This window comes from Lemur catta, chromosome 3, assembly GCF_020740605.2.
Source record: "Lemur catta isolate mLemCat1 chromosome 3, mLemCat1.pri, whole genome shotgun sequence".
Lineage (NCBI taxonomy): Eukaryota > Metazoa > Chordata > Mammalia > Primates > Lemuridae > Lemur > Lemur catta.
The window spans coordinates 94265842-94288951 of NC_059130.1; the positions used below are offsets into that span (position 1 = coordinate 94265842).

General features: G+C 42.8%; 2 protein-coding genes and 1 pseudogene across 6 annotated transcripts in view; all 3 read right to left on the reverse strand.

Moving 5' to 3' along the window:
- Positions 1–17165, reverse strand: part of ST3GAL3 (ST3 beta-galactoside alpha-2,3-sialyltransferase 3) — a 174362-nt gene extending 157197 nt beyond the window's left edge. For 2 of the 3 annotated variants that reach the window (XM_045545636.1, XM_045545637.1), the window contains exon 1: positions 16972–17129. The gene's annotated coding sequence lies outside the window, so the exon portion shown is untranslated. Of the gene's footprint in view, positions 1–16971 lie in introns of all 3 variants that reach the window. The other variant, XM_045545635.1, reaches the window with a different exon arrangement.
- Positions 154–278, reverse strand: LOC123636083 (annotated as a pseudogene).
- A 1961-nt stretch (positions 17166–19126) lies between the features above and the next one.
- KDM4A (lysine demethylase 4A) overlaps positions 19127–23110 on the reverse strand; it is a 44205-nt gene continuing 40221 nt past the window's right edge. For all 3 annotated transcript variants that reach the window (XM_045545639.1, XM_045545640.1, XM_045545641.1), the window contains exons 20-22: positions 20936–21055; positions 20562–20654; positions 19127–20435 (exon numbers count right to left, since the gene is read on the reverse strand). In XM_045545639.1, the coding sequence (XP_045401595.1) occupies positions 20295–20435; positions 20562–20654; positions 20936–21055 (354 nt within the window). In that variant the 3' untranslated portion in view covers positions 19127–20294. The remainder of the gene's footprint in view (positions 20436–20561; positions 20655–20935; positions 21056–23110) is intronic.

Sequence of the window (23110 nt, forward strand, 5' to 3'; positions counted from 1 at the left end):
TGTAACATCAGTCGAGAAGACTTCCCTGGATCAGGCCCTCCTCTCACCCCCCGCCAACCCTAATCAGATACCCTAGCCACAAAATAACACAAGAGAAAGAAATTATGTCTAGATATTAATAATGAAGTGACTAAAAGTTATAATTTGCAGATTACATAATTTTCCACCTAGAAGAGCCAAGAGAATCAACTGAAAAATCATTAGAACTAATAGGAAGTTCAATAAAGCAGGTGATTATAAGATTACACTTGATCTTAGCCAAAAGGCCAAGAAGTGATGATTATAAGATTAATTTACAAAAATCAGCAGCTTCTTAAAAACTATACCAGCAATAACCAATTAGAAAATGTAAGGTGAAAAAATTCCATTTGTGATGGCAACAAAATCTATAAAATACCTAAAAATAAACTTAGCAAGAAATGCCCAAGACTTTCACCGAAGGACATAAAAGATCTGGGTAAATAAAGAGACATAATAGGTTCTTTCTTTCTTTTTGTTTTTTTTTTTTTGAGTCCTAATACTGATAGAAGCAAATAATGATAGGTTCTTAAGTGAGAAGATTCAATATTGAAAACATGTCAGTTCCCCTGAAATGTCAGTTCTCCATAAATTCAGTTTAATTCTAGTCAAAATCCATTAATTTTTTAAACTTGGATATAAGGATAATCTGAAGAGTTCACGCCCAAGACAACCTAAGAAATTTCTTAAAATGAAAAATAATGAGATGAGAGTTTGCCTTACCAGATACCAAACCAATTCAAAGTTATAATTTTAATATTTCAAAATATTAATTAAGGGGGTACAAGTGTTTTTATTACATGGGTATCTGGTATCATGCTTAAGTCAGGCTTTTGTTGTGCCCACCACCAGAAGAGTGTTCATTATACCCAATAGGTTAAGCTTTTATTCCACACCCACCCTCCTGCCCTCCCCTCTTCTTGGTTTCTCATGTCCTTTATATCATCAAAGCTATAACTATTAAGATAGATGGGTACTGGCACAGGAGAAAAACAAATAGATCAATGAACAGATTAAATATCAAGTACATACATAAAAGAATATGCAATGAACTATTGACAATAATTGTCTCAGAAAAGTAGGTTTGGAGGGAGTGCTTTTAACAATCTATTCATATAATCACTTTTAATTTTTACATTTATAAAAGTAAATGTACAAAGTTTTCAAAGTGAAATAGAAATCAGACTTGCATTTCCAGCAGCACAAAGGACTACATACATATCTTGTCCAACCTTCCCACCGAAAAGAACTAAAACTTTAAGGTATAAGTATCCTGACCACAAAAGGCGAGTGGTTCTTGGAAAGCTTTTTCTTTCCTTTTAGAAGGGCGCAGAAGTGGCTGGTACCAGTCCCTCTGCCTTCTTTCTGTGCTGAATGCAAACGGGATGTCTGAACTGCCACAGCCAAAAGGTAACCACAACTCAAGGCTCTGGCAGACACATGACAGTGAGTCAACAGGTTTACTCATTCGCTCAACAAATATGACACTAAGCAGGCTGAACTCATCACCTATTTTGTTTGTCTTTTCCATTAAGGAAAACAATCATCCTAAAGAAGAAACTGATTTCTAAAAGTGGACAACATACAAAAGAACAAACAAAGACCTTAAAAGAAGCTCAAACCTCCAAGACAAAGAGAACAACATCCCAAGATCCTGAAAGAGATATAATTCTAAACTCACTCCTAGGACAAAAGTCTGACAACATATTCTAGTGGTGAGGCTGTGGGGTAAAAACAGGCTCTCTCAGACATTGCGGGTGGCAGGAGGGATATGGCAGTATCTAACAAAAATTACACATGCTTTTTACCCTTTAACTCAATAATCTCACTTCTAAGAAACTATTCCAAAGATACACTGACAAAAATACAAAAAGTCTTATGCACATGGCCATTTATTGTAGCACTATTTCAAAGTACTCCAAATGTCCTTCAATAGGAATTGAATAAACTATGGTACATACACAAAATAAGTATTATGCAGCCATAAAAAGAAATGAGCCTTTTCCAGCCCTTCCTTTCTGAATAATTTAATCTAAAAACCAATAGGTTTTAGCGGTAGTCACATGTGTCTAGGATGAAGGGGGAGAGAGGGGTATCAGTCTACGTGAGGGCTTTGGGGTGTGGCAACAGGCGATTTGGGGTTGACCAGTCAGTAAATACTAATACATTGAGGGTAATGGGAGTGAGATTTGTCAGTGATAAAGGCAGTTACAAATATGGAAAGGGAAAAACTAGAATTAATCTTTTGGTTTGTATTGGAATTGGAGGTGTCAGTACAAACAGATGGTTTTCCATATATAAAGACATAAAAATAAATATAGATGTGGACAGTGTGTGTACACACAGACATTCTTTAGCTCTGTCCACTGACAGGGCCTGGCAGCAGTCATATCCCAACAGCAAAGAGCACATCTAGCACCTAGACCTTGGCTTTCAAATGCCATTCTCCACTAGGGAGCAGGGCTCCTTGGAAGAATGGCTGATTCCAGGGCTGAGGCAGAGAAGCACAAGATAAGCCTGGACCATCTTGTGCTTAAAAATGGGACAATGTTCACAGTGAGGACACATCAAAAGAAAAAGACAGTATATACATATATATTTTACCTCAATAAAAATTTAAAAATATATTCATATAGTCATCTTATGTCAGAGAAGGAGGTATCACTCTTCTGTCCAAAACTAATGCAACAAATTATCTGGACAACTAAAAATATATATAGAAAAAATTAGCCGGGCATGGTGGCACATGCCTGTAGTCCCAGCTACTTGGGAGGCTGAGGTAGAAGGATTGCTTGAGCCCAGGAGTTTGAGGTTGCTGTGAGCTAGGCTGACACCACGGCACTCTAGCCTGGGTAACAGAGTGAGACTCTGTCTCAAAAAAAAAAAAAAAAAAAAAAAAAAACTAATGCAACACCAAATGCCAGGGACTGTGTAGGACACAGAGGATACTAAGACACTAAAATTCAGACCCTGCCTAAAAGAGTGTGTTTGACTTCTCTCCTCCCATTCATTCGTCAACCCACCATGATCTCATCTGTCTTGTGACCCCACCTGACCTCTTAAATGCCAAATACACTGGACATTTTACAGTCTTCCCACGATTTGACCTTTACATAGCATCTAAAACCGTGAGAAGTGATATAGTGGTAGTAAGAGACTTTCTTTCTCTGACTTCTTTGCTTAGCTAACATCAGCTCATCTTTGAGGACTCCGTTCAAGTCTTAGCTCCTTCAGGAAGCTTTCCTCACTCACAGCCCGACACTATGGCTGTTTGTGCGCCCATACATCCTATGCTTACCTCTATCCTAGAATCTAGAAAACATCTTGTCTCTTTTTCTGTCTCTGCAAAGAATCCACATACACTTTAAAAGCAGAACCTATAACTTAGGTCTGTGAATCACCAGCATTTAACAGCATAGTGCCTTGTACATAATAACACCTAAGGAGAGTTAAAAATAAAATAAGTTAATATATTTCTAATTATATGCCCCAACTCTAGATGCAACTAATATAATTTGAACACATTCTGAAAATATATACTAAAGGTATAATTTGTGTGTGCATATATACATGCACAGCAATTTTAAATGTGGAGAGAAGCCTGGAGCACTGTGCTAGGCGTTCTTACATCCTCATTCTGCAGATACCCCCAAGGCAATGTCATCCTCTTCTGTGACTTCATCTACCACCATTATGCGGACTATCCCAAACTTTCTGCATTCAGCCCAGATATCCCTTGAGTTTTATGTTGATTTAACTTCTCATCATCTAGATGTTTCACTGATGCCTCCACCTCCCCTATAAACATCCCCTTCCTTCAGTGTTTACTCTCTCAATCAAAGACCACACTTTCCCAGGTGCTTCTGTCAGAAACCTGGAAACGATCCTTGACACCAGCCTCCTCCTCAGCCTCACCCTCCATGTATAATCAACCAAGTCCTACGAATTTTACCTCCTAAATACTTCCCAAAGCCATCCATCCCTCTCTTCACTGCCACCATCCTATTTCAAGTCACTATAATCTTTTGCTTGGACTGCCACAAAAGCCTAGTAAACCTCCTATTCTTGCCCCTTTCCAAATCTCCACAAAGCAGCCAATGAGATAGGCTTATTTCACTCCCAGGCTTAACCTCACGGTAAAGCCCCAAACCCCTTAACAAGGCATATAAGATCTGGCCCCTGCTTATCTCTCTGCCCACATCTTTTGCCACCTCACTTCTTATGAGCCTGTCACATGGAACCTCTTTCCATGTTTTGAACTTACCATGCTCTCCCAATGTCAGGCTGAAGTCCTCTGACCCCACCACCTCATCTGGCCAACTCTTACTCTTCCTTTGAGTTTCAGCTAAAAGCTCAATTCTGCAGGGAAGCATTACCTGTCTCCACACTTTAGGTTAGGTCTCTTTGTCATAAACTCCCCCAGCACCTGCCTATCCCAATCCATTACATAGTGTACTTATAATTTTATAAGTACTTGCAATAATTTAACATTTATATTCTGGCTAATCTAGGCAGGAAACATGTCTATTTTGTTCACCACTGTATCCCTTGTAAGTGCTCAAGAACTATTTGTTCACCGACTGATTAGTTAGTTATAATATGCTTGAAAAGAGGTACATAAAGTGTAGAAAGCTAGACTATCTTAATCAACCATAAATGCAAAATTGCATAAAAATCCACACTCACTGAAACAACCTGCACCAAACTCTTGTCATCCCCAAAACATCCTACAATATGGTTATTTTCTGAACTAAACCTAGCAACAATTTTTAGGTTAGTCTGAAATGTCAGAATTTTGATGATCTTCAAATATCAGCCATAAAGGATATGAACTCAATTATAACAAAATCATGCATGCAGAACAAAAAAACCACAGAGTATTTCCGGAGCATGTCTCCTGTGAATATTTTTGAGGAAGATAATTAGACGTTATTACGTACTATTTATTATCCAGTTTCCCAAACCATCTACTGAAAAGTTCAATTTTTTGAAACTGTTTTCACTGAATCTACCCTTGCTATTCAGATTTCATGCATGACCATGCAGATTTAAGTAACTGACCTGCAATCTATAAAATTATCTTATTCAGAAGACTTATGCACATTCTAATTACAAGTCACTGTAACAGATAAAATAATTAATATTGCTAATATTCACATAACACTGTGGATCAGCCCCAGTTCTAGGAGTTTTCTACAATTTAACTCACTGAATCTTCATAACAATCCTGTGATGTTATCATTCTCATTTTATAGAGAAGAAACTGAGGCACAGAAAGATTAAAGATCTTGTCCAAGATCGTAGTGCTAGTTAGTGAGTGGCAGACCCAGGATTCAAATCCAGATGATCTGGCTTCAGTCATATACTATATTGCTTCTATAAATAACGAGAAAAGTTTTATCCAAATAATATTGAAAAGGAATCAGTACAGAATCTACACAAACATACTGAAACGAAAGTGGAAGAAAGAGGGAGGGTCGAGGGGAAGGGGAACCATGATGGATGAAGACAACGCAACAGAAAAAAATGTCACAGAACTGATGAAGATCATTAACAAAGATTCGCCCAGGCCCACCCACTCCCCACTGGCTCTGTAAAACAAGAACGAGGGGCAGAGAGTAAAGGGGAAATCTCAGGGGGGAAACTGTAAAACAGCTAAATTTTTTAAATAAAATACAATTAGCACTCAGGAAAAAAGTGAACAAAGAAAAACAACACTATCACAAAAACGAACCCTTCAATGAAAGAAAACAAAGTGGACATTGCTGAAAATACAATAAGAGTCATAGAGACCACGACTGGTAAAAAAAATGAGCAAGATAAAATGAAAAAGAATAAAAAATTTTAAAGGATTTCCAAAACAAACCCCCCCAAAACAAAATAAAAACATGTACCAATGGAAGCCCTAGGAGACCTACCATAAGCATAACTGGAGTCTGAAAGAGAGAACCAAGCAAATGGAATAGAAAAAGGTGTGAAAATGGATAATTAGAAAGCTGAGCTGATGGCAAGTTGGCCCAAAGATAGTTTACTAGCTTCTCCAAACCACAATAGCCAAGGAAGGCAAGAATAACTGAATACCTCCAAAGGAGGTTAAAAGCTAAGGGTAAGCTGAGGTCCCAGTTACCCATTGTGATGGCTATAGATTTATTGCCTCTCAGCTCCAAATTCATCCTTTTTGACCACCTTGCAAAAATGGATCTGGGCCCTTTAAACATTTCTCTTTTGCCAGCAGACCTGCTGCCAAGCTTTGTTGGTAGAGGGCGCCAGAGAGACACTGCAAGAGCAAAGGGGCCTGGCTTCCCGGTTCCAGAGTGCTCTGCTCAATAGGCTTCTGCAGCACTTACCGGTTTTCCAGCGTTCAACCATCAGCAAGCTGCCCTGAGCACTTTTCTCGGGCAGTTTTGTAGTTGAGTGCCTCTGGTGAGACACCGCCCTGTAAACAGCTTTCCCCAGAACACTATAGGACAGGTTTCTGGCAATTTCCAGGAGGCAGATTTCCAGCAAGTTCTGCCCTGCAGCATCACAGTCACTTCTCTGCCATCCACTGAGCCACTACACCAAGGTCCAGATCTCAACCCCGGGTGGGGTGGGGGCAGTGGAGGAGGAGGGGGGCTCTTGTTGGGAGCTCTGTCTCAGCCCTGGGTGGTGGCTGTTTCTTGTATCTGCTATTTCTGTATGTTTGAGAGCTCTCTTTGCTTCCTATTAACAGCTTTACTGGGATATCCTTCACATACCATATAATTCACCCAAAGTGTATACAGTTCAATGGCTTTCAGTATATCCATGAGGTTCAGAGTTGTGCAAACATCACCACAATTTTAGGCCTTTTTCATTAGCCCCAAGAAGGTACCTCGCATCTCTTATCTGTCACTATCCCTCCCATCTCCTGTTCTCCTAGCCCTAATCTGCTGTCTCTATTTGCCTATTCCGGATACTTCCTATCAATGGAATCATACAACATATGGTCGTTTGTGAATGGCTTCTTTCAATTAGCATGTTTTAAAGGTTCATGCACATTGTAGCATGCATCAGTACTTCATTGCTTTTTATTGCTGAATACTATTCCAGCATATGAACATACCATATTTTATTTATCCATTCATCAGTTGATAGACATTTGGGTTGTCCCTACTTTTTGGCTGAATAATGCTGTTATGAAGATTCATGTACAGTTTCTGTATGGACATAAATTTTAATTTCTCTTGGGTATATACCTAAGAGTAGAATCGGGTATATACCTAATGCTGTGGTTTGAATGTGTCCCCCTAAAAAGCATGTGTTGGAAACCTAATCCCCAACACAAGTGTTGGGAAGTAGAGCCTCATGAGAGGTGATAATAAGGTCATGAGGGCTCCACCCTCATGCAGTGATTAATGCTGATTATAAAAGGGCTTGAAGCTGAGAATCTGATCTTTCTCCCTCTCCCTCCCACCCTCCTTCCTTCTCCTGCCCTCTTACACTTCCACCTCCCACCATAGGATGAAACAGCAATAAAGCCCTCATCAGATGCTGGCCCCTTGACCTTGAACTTTCCAGACTCTAGAACTGTAAGAAACAAATCTCTGTTCTTTATAAATTACCCAGGCTTAGGTATTGTTATAACACCACAAAATGGACTAGGATACCTAGGAATAAAATATATCTAGGACATATGGAAATTCTGTTTAACTGTTTGAGGAAATGCAAGACGGTTTTCCAAAGCACCTGCACCATTTATAATACATCCCTACAAGCAGTGAGAGGGAGTTCCAATTTCTCCACACCTGTTCCAACACTTGTTCTTATCTGTTTGGTTACAGCCATCCAAGTGAGGGTAGACTGGTTTCTCACTGTGGTTTTGATCTGCACTCCCGATGGCTGATGACGTTGTTGACCATCTTCCCGTGTGCTTGTTTCTTTACTTCTAACTAGCCAATCCCACATAACTCCAATTCTCTGTAATAGTTAATAATTCTTAAACTTTACCTGTTCAAATTAACATGTGATTTCTCTCTCCTGATTGGACCCAGACTCCTGCAACATGGGTAGTCGGTGACTTTCTGAGTGGAAATTAGCTAGCCTTTAAAACAAGGGTTTAAAACCCTTTAAAACAAGGGTTTAAAAATAGAAAACAGAAAAGTTAAGCTGAAGAATACTTTGTCACTGGTCAGATATTCCCTTTAGAAGTATCTGAGATAGTCTGCAAGGGTGTGGGGAGTAAACACCCAAGGGAACAAAACTTTCAGTTCTGCAAAGTTTTCATCTTTGTTTTTACAAAACAAAACAAAACAAAACCTTTCTGAATAGGAGCTGCTATGGTTTGGTTTTATTGGGGTTTTTTTGCTTATTTGTTACAATAGTGTTCAGAGGACAAGGTTCTAGACATAATTTTTTATTTGGAAAATGTGACTTCTATGTGGAAGATTAAAAATGCTGAATGCAAGCTGGGTGCATGCCTGTAGTCCTAGCTACTCAGGAGGCTGAGGCGGGAGGATTGCTTGAGTCCAGGAGTTCAAGGCCAGCCTGGGTAACATAGTGAGCCCTGTGTCTTTGAAAAAAAAATGCTGAATGCAATCAGTCTTGAGAAAATTCAATTGCAATGTTTGAAAGGATGGCTTTCCTTTGCCTGGCCAATTGAGACAAGAGGTAAAGATTGGTGTTGAAGGTGAGTTTAGGAGATGGCAATGTGCCCAGCAAACTGGAAACAGAAAATTGTAGCTCGAAAGCAGCAACCAACAATATGTGAAAAAACAAGCATGGCTGTGTCCCAACACAATCTGCAGTCCAGTTTGCCAGCTTCTGCTATGTATTATATATGGAAACATAACATGTAGTGAAAGTATAAAAACGTGTGGGAATTTAAGAAACCTTTAAATCAAACATAGTGGCTTTCTCTGGTGTAGAAGGGAGGGAACTGGAGAAAAACATTTGTAGAAAATGTAATGTTCTATTTCTTTGGGGAAAAAAAACAAAAACTGAAGCAAAATGGCAAATTAAGATTTAATGATGGGTACCATTATCTTGTTCTGTTCTTATATGTATAAAATACATCACTAGAAAATATGAGATAAATGTTCCCTTTCATTGCTATTATTTCTCTGAGACTTAGGCCTACGTAGTAGTAGTTCCATATTGTTTATCTGCCCATATCTTTAAAAATAAAAGCAAGCAAAGAAATATAATATTGTAGAGAAATTCTGCTGGACTATTTCAGAATAACTATGCTGGAACCATGCAAGAAGCTATGCCATCTTATCAGTCCCAGCAAAAGCCATTATTGCACACCTGAGCAAAACAGTAGGAACACAGGGTGTGGTACCTCCCCTCGGAGTGCAGGCTGATGCAGGCAGTATAACGAGGAACAGTATAAATGAGGAACAGATACTGTGAGATGGTGCAATTAATAACTGTGAGGCTCAGGAAAAGCTTCCACAAGGTGCTGCCCGAATTAAATTGACTGTGGGATGCTAAAGCAGCATAGGGCAGGAAAGGCCTTATAAAGCCATGCTAGGCAGTCTGAAACTCACCCCATTGGCAATGGGGAACCACTTAAGAGATTACGTAGAGAAATGACATAGACGTGTATTTTAGAACAACTGCTCGGGTAGCAACATGGAGGACACACTGGAAAAGGCCAAGCCAAGAGCAAGAAGAGGCCACTCTACAGCCCAGGCCACCTGCCCTCAAAGAGAGGATGTACCTCTCGAAGAGTACTCAAAGTGATCCACCAGGGTCCATACATAGGAGACACAGCTCCTATTTATAAACCTTTCTGGTATTTAGTTTCACTGACACTGGCCTCCTGACACAATCCCTGTGTCAGACTTCTGTGGCACACAAGGCTCAGGAAGATTCCTTAGGAAGTGTGAAAACTACACAGAACAGAGGGGGGTGGTGCCACCGCTCGTTCATTCATTTCCTACTGCAGTGCAGTTTACGCAGTACAAAATGACATCAGTGTGATTAATTTCATAAAAATTGGATCTTCTAAATAGGATTATTAACTAAACTTGACAATGAGATAGCAAGAAACCATGAAACCAGCACCACAAAGAAGTTGTCCAGTTATCATCTGGCCAACTAACTATAAGATTTCTAGAACTTAAAGAGCAGTTGTATATTTTTCTTTTACAGATATACTGTTGTTCCCAGTTTGCTGACCTTTCCTGGAATGACAAATGTCTGTCAGCGGTATGGTAACTAGCAGATATTCCAAAAATACACACTTCTGCCCTTCCAAGATAAAGATGTCTTAACAAAGAAACTTAGCTCTTTTTTTTTTAAAGAAACCATGTTGAGTGCATTTTGAAATGATGTTTGTAAACGTTTCCATCCTTATGTTATTTTGTTACCAAAAAGACATAAAAATGTCACATGAAAACTCTAACATCTATATGCCAGCAGTTCTCAAAGTGTGGCCCAAGGACCCATGAGGTTTCCCAAGACCCTTTCAGGGGATTCACAAGTTTAAAACTATTTTCATGATAATTCTAAGATGTTACTTGCCTTGTTCACTCTCATTCTCTTATAAGGGTCCTGCAGAGTTTGCTAGAGGCTACATAACACATGATGTGATGACATGATTGTTCTCATGGCTACCAGAATGTGTTTGTATGTTCTTGTGATTTAAAATTTTCTCAGTAATTTTTAAAACATCAATTATCAATAAACAAAACCTACAAAGATGAAAGTTATTTGGGGGTATTCAATAATTTTTAAACTCTACAGGGATCCTGAGACCTGAAAGTCTGAGAACCACTGCTATATACTATACTTTAAAAACTCAGTAACAGAATTTTCTGACTTGTTTAACATATTCCAAACAAAAGGCTTCAGGGAGCTTTTAAGCTGTGTTAAAAATACATAAACATGCCACCTTCCGATTATTTTGCAAGAAAAACTGACATCAAGGAAAAAGGAAATTTACTGACCTACAGACAAATAATAAGACAAAGCAGTAGATGACAATTTAATCAGAATAACTTAATAAAGTTCTACAGGAGTTCAGGAGGAGGAACCCATGTCAAAACAGGACGAGCAGGGAGGAACCTAATGGAGAACCAATCTGAATCAAACTCCCATTATCATCTTTAAAAAAATCATCAGAAGATGACAAAAGAGGAGCAAAATTTCAGAGGGGAAGAAGAAGTCAACGACGACAGGCTGAGGAGAAGTAAAGCGTGTGTGTTTTAGTGGCCCACGCCGAGAGCACATCCTGGCCACGTCAGCAGCAGGGGAGTATGTGCACACACACTGCGCCACTTCTAAGCAAGGGCTGGAACAGCTGAATGGCCATACATCCTCTGTTGGCATTTAAACAATGTTTAGATTGGTATTGTATTCTTATCAACTTCCTCTTCTTGATCTCAGAATAATTCCCTTATGCTTAACACTCATAGCCCAGCATCATCAATCACTTAAAATGCATAAATAAAACCACAATGTTGGCAGTGGGTATCTTTAGGTGGTGAGATTTAAGGCTAATAATCACCTTACCCAGGACCAGGTAATATACTAAACATTAGGAATATTAAAACTAGTATTTTTATTACAAGCGGTCCTTTATGTATCTAATAGCACAGGACCAGGCTTTTTACATCTATTCCCTCAAATCCTCACAGCAACCTTGCAAGGTAGGAATTTTTATCTCCATTTTCTAAATTTGAAAACCAAGAAGATGCAAGGGATTGTGAAGCCTGCCCAAGGTGATACAATAGAAACTGGTGAAGCTGTGACTGAAATCCTGGTCTGCTGACTCTTGTATATAGTCTGCTCTAGCCCTAGGAAGGGTATGGACACATCCCTCATATTACTGCCACAGCCTAACTGTATCCTCCCCTCCAGTCTCGCCTCATTCTAATCTCTTGTTGTGCATAAATATTTTATGACTCTCATGTAGTAGGCATGGTACTACGGTTGCAAACCTCAGAACCTCCCATGTCAGGGAAACAGGATATCCACTACGATGCCTCTTCCACACACAGTGATCTTCCTAAAAGACAAAACTGATATAAAGTCATTTTCTACCTTCAAATCCTTCAGTGGTGCCTCATCACTTTCATGATAAAGCTTTAAGTCCAGAACTCTCAAAGCATTTCACAACCTGTTCTTGACCAACTTTTTGAAGCCTTGTTTCCCACACACTCCCCAAACATGCTTTGTACCCCTGCCACATAGGCATCTTCAGGATGTAGACATGCTCTGTTTCTAGGCCACAGTACCTTGTTTCCTGTTTGAAAAGCCTTTTGAACCCACATCTACCCAGCTAATAACTACTGATTCTTCAAGATTCTAGTTAGGTGTGAACTTCTCTAAAAAACCACTACTTATATTCCCCATGTAACATCAGAGACCTTTTTAGGAGATCCCACAAGACCCTCAATCACAGCCCTTATTGTATTGTATTCTAACTGCTGGTTTAATTGCTTCTGCTCCTACCAGACTGGAGGATCTTTGAGACCAGGGACATGTCTTTCATACCTATCAAGCCACAACTTAACACAGAGATCATGTTCAGTAAATAACTATGGCATGATTAGAGCACCTAGTCTAGTGGGAGAGACAGACATGTGTACAACTAAATAAAATATGATAAGTATGAAAATAAGACATATAGTAGGAATGCTATCCAAGGAAGGGGAAAAAAGGTAGGAATGTCTGGGGGAATCTTCACCTACATCTCTGGGGCTTCCTTACCTGATTCCTCAAAGTTTCTTCAAACCCCGCTGCTGCTGCTCTGATGATCGTGAGTGCTTACTCTGTAGCATGCATGATGTAAAGCACTTTTCATAAACTAATTCATTTAATTCTCACAAGCACCCTATGCATTTCACTGACGAGAAAACTCAGGCTCAAGAACAAGACTCTTGCTCAATGTCAGACAACTACTTAGTGGCAGAGCCAAGATTTGAACCTAGAACTTCTGCCTCCTAAACCAGGGCTCCAACTAGCACTCTGCTTCTATTCATTGTCAAAAGTAGAATCTCTCCAAATACCAAGTTTGGTAGGCTCAATTAAACCAATAAGGTTAAACTAAAATTCTTTATTTTAACCATTTGACTGAAAATGCACCTCAAATTATGATATACTTCCTGACTTCTTAAACTGAATATTTTGAATATAATTTTTTTGGACACCTCAGAACCATTCCTGTGTTCATTAGTAAGAGTGCTGTAATATAGTGTTGTAAAATAGTCACTCTCTCAGGAATGACTATTATAACTGTGATTTAACAGATTGCCCTTGTATCAACAGCCTTGGCCTATGAGCATTTACAAGTGCTTGTAATAGAGTTTTGACTCCCAATCCACCATTACCCTATGTCTAGTTAGAGGTAATACTGTCAGTCTAATAGGCCATCTGATTTGCTACCTCTAATCTTCAATGGGGCATGAAGCATAGATGATGTAGTAGTCATTAGTGCTGTTCACCAAATATTTCTGGCTCTTTGCTTTCCAGGCATATGCTAAGACTGCAATTCCTTACCCTTCTTTAAAGTTAGGCATGGCCATGCAACTTGCTTTGGGGAATGAAATGTGAATGAAAGTGCCATGTGCCACACTGGGACAGAAACTTGTCCATGTGACCACCATCTTTTCATCGAATTAAAATGATCACAGAAGCACCATGTTAAGAAGGAGTTTCCATCAGCCTTGGTCCCTGGGTGACTGTAAGAAGAGTTTCCTGTGCAGTTATGCTGGACATGTCACATGAATGAGACCTCAACTTTTGTTCTGTTAAGCCACTGAAGTCTTGAGTTTTTGTTACTGCAGCCTAATCCAAGCTATCCATACCAATATACCAGATCTCTCAGTAAGGAATTCCCTTATATAAATAACTTTATTTATAGATTTTATGACAAACAGTTTGCACAAAGAATTTTCTTTGTATCCATCCTGGTTCAAAGCTATTTTCAGGCTGGATGAGGTGGCTCACGCCTATAATCCTACCACTTTGGGAGGTCAAGGCTAGAGGATAATTGAGGCCAAGAGTTTAAGACCAGCCCAGGCAATATCGAGACCCTGTCTACAAAAAATAAAAAAATTAGCTGGACGTGATGGCGCACATCTGTAGTCTCAGCTACTCAGAAGGCTGGGACAGGAAGATTGCTTGAGCCCAGGAGTTTGAGGTTGCAGTGAGCTACGATAATGCCACTGCACTCTAGCCAGGGCAACAGAGTGAGATCCTGTCTCAAAAACAAAAAAAAGGTATTTTCAATGAAAATATATTTGCCAAGTACCTACTATGTACAAAACACTGTGCTAGATGATGAAAAAGTCCATGTCTTGATAAAGCTTCAGTCTTATGTGGTAGGTAGAAGGGGAATTAAGGCAATTATAGCAAAAAAGCAGACCCTAATGTTATAGTGGTTTAAAGGAGAGAGACATCTAGATGCGGAGAAAAGTACAGAAAAACTTCACAAGGGAAGTTCCATATCAAATGACCCTGAAACATGGGTAAGAACAATAACTAGAGATTCAAAGGGGTCATTTAAGATAGAAAAAGCCAACATGAGCAAAGATATGGAGCACAAAGAGCAAATACTCCCACTGACCTGGGAAACATAATAAAACCTAAGGGAATGGCAAGAAATTAGTCTGCCCATACTGTCCGTGCCAGGCTGGCTTGTGCCTAACTCAACAGACAGTGGGGAGCCATTGAAGTCTTGGTCAGAGAAGTGACATACCTGGAAGTGATTGTAGCACACACAATAGATGGGAGGAAAGAAAAAAATGTTAGAGGGATTCTGTGGTAATTTGCAGGAATGGTATCAATGGCCCTAAATTACTACGATGACAGTAGTAGGGGAAAAAAGCAGATGCCAGAAATAGTATGGAGATAGGATCAGCAAGACCTGGCAACCAACTGAACACGGGGAGAAAAGAAGAAAGGCAAGAATGAACTTGAGGTGCAGATCCCGGGTAGTTAAGGGAATTGCTATTCCAAATAGCTGAAGTTAAACAAAAAATTGACAATGTCAAATAAAGAGGTACTGTCCTTATTTTCTGATGGTTAGCTAGCTCCAGCTTCCTTTGAAATAAATACCACTACCTGTTTATCCTTTGCTCCATTCAGGATTGTTGCCATCAACCTACTTTTCGTACAGCCTCATCTCCCACTTTTTCCAATATGAAACTCCCTGGAAACACCCATGAGCATTTCAGGTTGCCCCTGTGCCTCTACCATCTTCACTTTCTCATCTGCTCATTTCTCCTTCCTCTTCAGTCAACCAGGCCTACCCACTCCTCATGGCTCAACTCAGCTCCCCTGTGAAACCTTCCTCAGACACATGGATTTCTCCTTTTCCTGATTTCTCGTACCTACTGTCTTGGAATTCTGGAGGCCATATCATTAGTTACCACTGTCATGTGAGTGCTTTATTACCACAACTATATTATAGGCCCATTAGAACAAGTTTCATATCTTAAATGTTTTTGAGTTCCTCCTTAGTCAATGCCTTGCACAAAATACGTACTCAGGAGAAACTTTACTGATTGATCCACAGTCAATTAGTCTCTAAGAATATGAATGTCTTATTTCATCATTAATAACTTACTTTTATTAAACCATATTTAGATATTTAGACATGTGAAATGGAAAGATTCACAACTTAACACTTCAAAATATCCTTGAGTTAAGAATCTCCACTCTTAGGAGCTATTGTTGCCTAAGAGATTATTTGAAAATACTTGGTCACAAATTTTTGCACCAGCTTCCTTTCAACCCTCTGACTGTTAACGTAAAAGTACACCAAACAGTTCAGTGATCATCACTCCAAATGATTTTTTTTTTTTTTGAGACAGGGTTTCCCTCTGTTGCCAGGGCTAGAGTCCAGTTGCCTTGTCATAGCTGCAACCTCAAACTCCTGGGCTCAAGCAATCCTCCTGCCTCAGCCTGCCAAGTAGCTGAGACTATACGCATGTGCCAACATGTCCAGCTAATCTTTCTACTTTTTCTAGAGACAAGGTCTGCCTATGTTGCTCAGGCTAGTCTTGAACTCCTGGCATCAAGCATCCTCGAGCCTCAGCCTCAGCCTCCCAAAGTGCTGAGATTACAGGGTTGAGCCACTGTGCCCAGCCCCAAAATGATTCTGTCTTAGAAACAACCTAATTTGTCATGAGGACTGTTTTACTTTCAGTTACCTAGTGGTTTTTTCTACCTTCATGTCCAACTATCTACAGTACAGACAATTCAAAATATATCCACAGATAAGTTGGTATATTTTACTTTCTGGAATAATAGTTGCCTTCATTAGTCCCTCCCTCAATTAATTGCAATGATTCGGTTCTCACGTTTCACTCCCTCCCCGTAAGTGAAAGAAACACAAACAAAAGTGAGGTTTATCGAGGAATCATAAAAATGGGCATTGTTGTATAAAGGAATCCAAAATACTCTTGAGACACTCTCTTAACCAAACCTGCTCTCCTCGCTAAGATATTTCCTCTTGAGAGCAAAATCACGGAGGAGACAATGGGGAAAAGTGTCAGAAGGAAAGAAAGCAAGAAAGGCGTACTTTGCCAATCAAATTGACCCTGGTCCCTCTGAACATCTGGCCCCAAATAGAGCAGTAAGCAATGACAACTGCGACCCATACGCTGCTGATTCGGACTCAGGCTTTCCCTGTACTTCTTCCTCTTGTCATAGCGGGGCCTTAAGACAGTGTCCTTGCTTTGAGCCCAGGTACACAGCAATGCGGGGTCTCGCTGGGAGTTGACCTCAGACCGCTCGGCGCGCGTCCGGCCCGCCTTTCCCCCGAGGCCTGGCAGCCCCCACCCAGTCGAGGTCATCCAGGGATTGGGCTCCCAGCCCGTGGGACAACTGGGCCGTACCTCGACCCCTCCCTCCCCAGCACTAGCGCAGGCTTCGCGCCCGGCCCGGGGCCCGCGGGCGGCGGGGGAGAGGCGGGGCAGCGCGGCGACCGTTAGCCGCGGTGCGCCGTCACGCCCCAAAGCGCACGGGGCAGGCCCTTACCGCAGCGGAGACGGAGGCCGGGGGGAGGCGGCGCCCGGCCCCACGCGGGGCGAGAAGGCGGAGGCGGCGGCGCAGACGGCGGCGGCAGCCGCGGGGAACCCCGGCGGGCGCCCACGACGCGGTGGGCTGCATGGGCGCCGCCATAGTGGGGACGCAGCGGCGGGCGGAGCGCGCGGCCACGACCAGGTCGGGCGGCCGCGGCCAATGGGCGCGCGGGAGCCGGGCGGGGCGCCGGGCTGGCCAATGCGGAGCTGCGCTGCCCGAGTGGGCGGGCGCGCGCCGGAGCGGCCCGGTAGGCACAGGAACCATGGGGTTGTGCGGCCCGCCCGCCCCGGGGACCCCGGCTGGAGACGGCCAGGGGGCGTGGGGCTCCCTTGGGCGGAGCGGGTCCTGCCTGCCTCGCGTCAGTCCCCTGCAGGGCACACCTGGCCGTCTGGAGGAATTCTCCTTCCCCGGCTTTGCGGCCCGCTCGGGCCGCCCCGAGGACCCAGGCCCTTGAGAGCCTGTTTCCTTGCCCGTGCGTGGAGCTCAAAGTGCAGGGTGGTTACGGTCATCCCACGTCGAGGGGCACCTCATCTCGCCCTCCGTGTCGCGAGCGCCGCCAGTCCACTCCATCTGGCCCAAGGCTTTGGACCTCCGTGCCCAATCCTGTGGGGTAAGGCCACGGCGGTCCAGGCTGCTCTTGTACATTAACTTCAGAGCCTCGTGGAAAGTGTTTAGTTCGGGCACGTGGGCATCCCGCCCCACATACACTTTCCAGCCGTCTCCCGCCCCACTCTCTCATTCCCGCAGCTGAGCCCTGGCACAATTTAAAACTTAATTCCTCAGAGGGGTCAGGGAGACTTTAAACTGTAATCCTAGGATGCCAGCACAATGACCCTACCTTGCTAAAGGAAGGCAGCTTGTCCTTTGTGGCAGAAAAGCTTCTGGGAGGAGCCTGGCTGGCGGGCCGAAAGGGGTCAGTCTTCTAAGGTCCAGACCTGACCGCAAAGGCAGCCAGTGGGGGAAAAAACAGGCGGGTTCCATGTTATATGGGACAGGCCCATCACCTCTGAGTTTCTGTTTCCTCAGGGTTATCATTCTGGCCAAATAAAAAATGCAAAGTTTCTAGAAAAATGGTCAGCTGTTAAGAACTCCGCTGGGATTAGACCAGGCACCCAGCCCTGCAGGTCCTCCTTCAGTAGGGTTGGGGACACTGGCGTCAGTTAGAGAGGCAGGAAGGTCTGAGACTGTGAAGGCTGGGGAAGTGCTCCAAAGATGTGTGCTCCCAGGGCTCAATCACCAATCCACTAAGGCCTGGCTCTGCCCAGCCTCCCCTGGGAATGTGTGTGCAGGGCAAAAAGTCAACCTTCCTTTCTTGGCCCCAGGAGGGAATTGGCATAGAAAAGCATCTTTGAAAACTGCTGCCCCTGCCTTTTCCCACAATCAGACACCAAGCAGCAACCACCTCCTAACCCTGAGGGACACAAGCAAGCACTGAGAGTAGCTGAGCTGACCCAAGCCTCTCCTGCACCTAGACAGGGCCACGCCATAGAGAGTACCTAGCTGTCCAAGGGCCAGCTGGAGCAGCTCTGCTGCACCCAAGTCCTGTTATTCACTGTCCCCTCCCTGCCCTGCAGCTCCCCATCCTTGTCCACTTCAACCTCAGGGACCCACAAGGTGAAGGGAACTGGGTCTTCCTCCAGGGAAGCTTCTCACCAACTACAGATAGCTCAGAGCAGCTTCAGGACCCCACTGGGGGCTGAGTCCCTTGCTCTTCAAGCACCTAAAATGCACTCCCTCCTTCAAACTGGTTCCAAAATTTGTGTAGAAGACAGATGCTGTAATGGACTTTGGTCACTGAAGCAAGAGATTAGGCTATTGAGAGGACTGGGCCGTCTGGTGCTTCTCTATTACCTCCTCCTGCCCATCTCCCAGGCAGGGGGATACAATGCAGAGGTGCTCATAGCCAAAAGTGCCCCTGCTCCCGTGTCCCACCATGCTTGGCCCAACACAGAGCTTGACAAGGAAGGGACCATCTCTCTGGAACAGCTTCCTAGATCCTGCCTCACTGATTTTTATAATACATGGCCCTGTCCCAGAGCCTATGACTCTAGATACACCCCCAGCATGACCCTGGGCCATTTGGGCTCCTTGGGGCAGAGACAGCCAATCCTCTGCTCAACACATTTTATTGCTAAGGACAAGGTAATGCACCGGTTTTCAAAATAATTTGGTTTATAGCGTTCATACGTAACAAAAAAAGGAGAAGTATTATAAATCTTATTCTTGTATACACAGGGTATAGGTGTGAAGCCCTGCAATCCTGGGCCCAGGCAAACAAATTCATGAGGAGCAAAAACCTGTTTAACCCCTTCAGTGTTGCCCTCTAGTCCCACCCCCACCCCTAAATCAGCTCCCTCCCACCCCCAGTGGGCCTCCAGTGGCCCCAGTTACTTCAACCTAACCCTCCCAGCCCTGCACCCCTGCATGATTGCAATATTCTGTTGATAGAATCACCCACCAGGCTCTGCCTGCTTCCATCATTAAAATCCCCCCTTCAGGGTAGTCCCCACCCACACCCACTAATACTGTGCCACAGGGGCTCTGTGCCTAGTGTTGTGGGCACACACCCATGTTATCCCTATGCTCTCCTTCAAGGGAAGACAAAGAAGTGGCATCAACTCTTAGCATCTCAATACTGCAGCTTTGCCAGCACTCTTGAGGCTGCTCTGGCTGAGACGGATGCCACACCCATCTCCAGCCAACCCCCCAGGGGCCCTTACTCAGCTCATCTGAGGGCAGAATTTCACATTTTGTTTGCCCTACATAGGCAAGGAAGAAAGTAAAGGCCAGGGGCTGGCAGAAGCTGGTCCAGACCAAACACACATACATACAAACATACACATACACACACACACACACACACACACACGCATAAATACAAAAGTGGGCATGGGAGCAGGCACCAGCACCTCTGCCTAGTTGGTGCAGGCAACTGTTAGGAAGCTAAGTCCTAGGCCAGGAACAGGGCAATCGGTCCAGCCAGCACAGTGGACCCCTTTATGGACTGGGGTCAGTCAGTGCAGCCACAGGATTCCAGTGCTCAGCCCCTCAGCTGGAAGATCACCAGCTGCTGCCACATGTCCAGAAACGGCTTGTCCTTTCACTATAGCAGAATGCCATGAGGGTGGGGTGAGAAGATGATGGCGTTGGTTATTTCATTCCTTTTCTTTTTACAACTTCACTTTTAAAGACTTCAGAGTTCCAAGTGTCTGCTGTGCTGTGGAACCCCAGAGTGCTCTTGCCTTGATGGCTGGGAATCTCTTGGACCCTGGAAGCACCTACTCCATGATGGCCCGGTATAGTGCAGGCTCAATATAATCTTCCCGGTATCTTGAGTTGATAACTCGTTGCCGTTTCTTTTCTTGCTTAACCTCTTTCTCTGTGAAAATCTCGTTGAAGCGCATGTCTGAGGCTACCGACTATAGAAGAATAAGCAAGCCAATCACTTTATGGCCAACTACCCCAAGAAAAACACAGGGACAGATCCTTGCCTTGTTCCCTCCCTCCCAGACAGGAACCAAGGGCACAAGAAAACAAACACTTACCAGTCTAGACTTGACTCTCTTGGGAAGCTCTTCATCCAGCGTATAAACATCATCTCTCTTAACTACAAGCTGTGAGCCATCCTCAAACTCCACCTACCAAGGAAACAAAAGCCTTTTGGTTAGGAAATCCCTGACTCTCTCCCTAGTGCACCATATGCAGTGGCAATTCATGCAGCCAAAGGAAGGAATTAGAACACTGAAGTACGGGCTACCATGTTTGAAGCCACACTTGGCAAGCTGGACACAGGGCAGACCCCTGGCTCTGAAAGGGTTACCAACTCATTAGTTCTCCCAAGAGCAGACTGCCTCTGGCCCAACAGGAAGCAATGATTTAATTACATACCCCACCCCTCCCAGCAAGAACCTTTGTCTACCTGGTACATTTGGATGGGGTGAGAGGCCACAAACTTGGCTCCATAGACTTGGCCATCTGTCCATCTCACTTGGACCACTTCCCCTTCAGCAGGAGGACCCAGTTGGAGACAGTCTTGGCTCTGAGGAAATAGGAAGGAAGGAGAGTGAAAAAAAGTCCATTTGAGCACAGTGGTAACTGCCATCTACTTAGGAAAGAATTAACCAGGACAAATTCCTGCTCCAATACTCCAAGCAAGGAAGCTTTCTCTAGGCTGAAAGATGTAATAAAGACATGCTTGCTAAGTCAAAGTCTGCCCCATATCTCTGTCCCCTGGTGCTTTTAGGTGACAAAAAAGAATGGCTATAATAATTTAGTAAACATATAAGACAGGTGCTGTAATCAAGAGTCCTTCTTGCATTCCCTCAACTCTTCCTCTAAGGGCTCTGCCATGTTGAAATGCTACAACTGTACTCAAAATGTGTTCTTAATAGGAAAGGTATGAAAAGAAAAGATCACCCACCATTGGACCTGGCAAAGTATTTTAGAAGTTCTACTCCTTCCAGAAGTTGGTAGATATCCTAAGGTGAGTCCTCACCATATTCCCAGCAAAGGGCTTGGTATACAGTGGGAGGTCAAGGTACATGCACGTGGGTTGAATGAAAGGTCTGATGGGTAGACCTGGGAGAAGGTCCTTAGAGACATGGTTAAAAAGTACACATCAGAGTAGAGTGGGGGGTGGGGGGCAGTGAGTCTAAAAAAGGATGTGGATATTCACAACTGCTCTTACCAATCACAGTACGTGACAAGAGTTAGAAAAGGTCTGTCCTATCCTGGCACCTGCCAGTTCATTTATTGAGCAGAAACAGTTTATACTCTATCGACAATTCATTTACTGAGTAGGTAATAAATATATTTTGTATCAATCTAACAATAAAGCAGAAACTGCAGCCCCCCGCCCCCCAAATCTGCAGGGGAAGTTTTAGCTAGTCAAACTTATGTGACCTTTAATAAATCACTTAAGTTCTCTGCAACTCATTTCCACCTCTTATAACAGCAGTTCTCCAAGTGTAGTCCACAAACCTCTGAGGGGTTCCTGAGGCACTTCCAGGGAGCATGTGAGGCCATGACTATTTTCATAATAACGTTAAAACACTAGCTTTTTTCATTGTGTTAACATTTGCAGTGATGGTATCAAATCTATGATGGGTACAACTGCTGGCACCTAAACACAAATCAAGGCACTGGCCCCAAGTTCTACTCATTATTATTGCATTTTTCACCACTGTGCACTCATAATTTAGGGGGAAAAAGCAGAAACTTGGTTTCACATAACGATGTCCCTTGATGGAGCAGTAAAGATTATTAATTTTGTTAAACTTTAATCATTGAGTACATGTACAAGTACTCATAAGACACTCTGGCTGCAGACCAAAGTATGATGGTTGTCTTGAGAGGAAAACACCTGTGTAATTGTCTGAGTTGTGAGCTATACTAGCTTCTTTTTTTGTGAAACACCAGTTTTTATTTGAAAAAAATGACTAACTATGGTTATTCAGACTTGGGGATTTGGCAGACAACTTGAAATGAATGAGTGAGCCTGTCATTTCAAGGAAAGCAAGAGTCACTATCTATTACCAATAATAAAATTCACACCTTCAAGCTAAAATTAGAATTTCAGAAAAGTTGCATTCACCACTGTGAGCTTGAAGCCTTCCAAAATTTAAAGCTTTCTGATGAGATTAATGATACTAACAATGTGATCTGTTAATATATATAACATTTAACAACATTTAGAAGATCTCTATAGTCCAATGCACCGATATTTTCTAAATGACCAATGTATGATGTTATAAAATCATGCACAAGTGAAAGATGCATTCTAAGTAAGATCAATGGATTTTAATATAACAGAGTATGAAAAGTTTGTTGACCTGCTTTCAGATTCCACACTGCAACTAACTTTTAAGAAACTGCCACTTGAGTTTTGGTAGAGCATCAGAGAAGAATAATCACAATTATCTGAAAGGCTGTGCAAAATACTCCTCCCCTTTCCAACTACATATCTGTGTGAGGCTGAATTTTCTTCCTATAGTTTAGCCAAAACAGTATACCAGAACAGATTAAATCAAGAAGTGACATTAAAGAGATCTACAAAATTGTAGAAAAATAGCATTCTTCTCGATTGTTTTTGTTT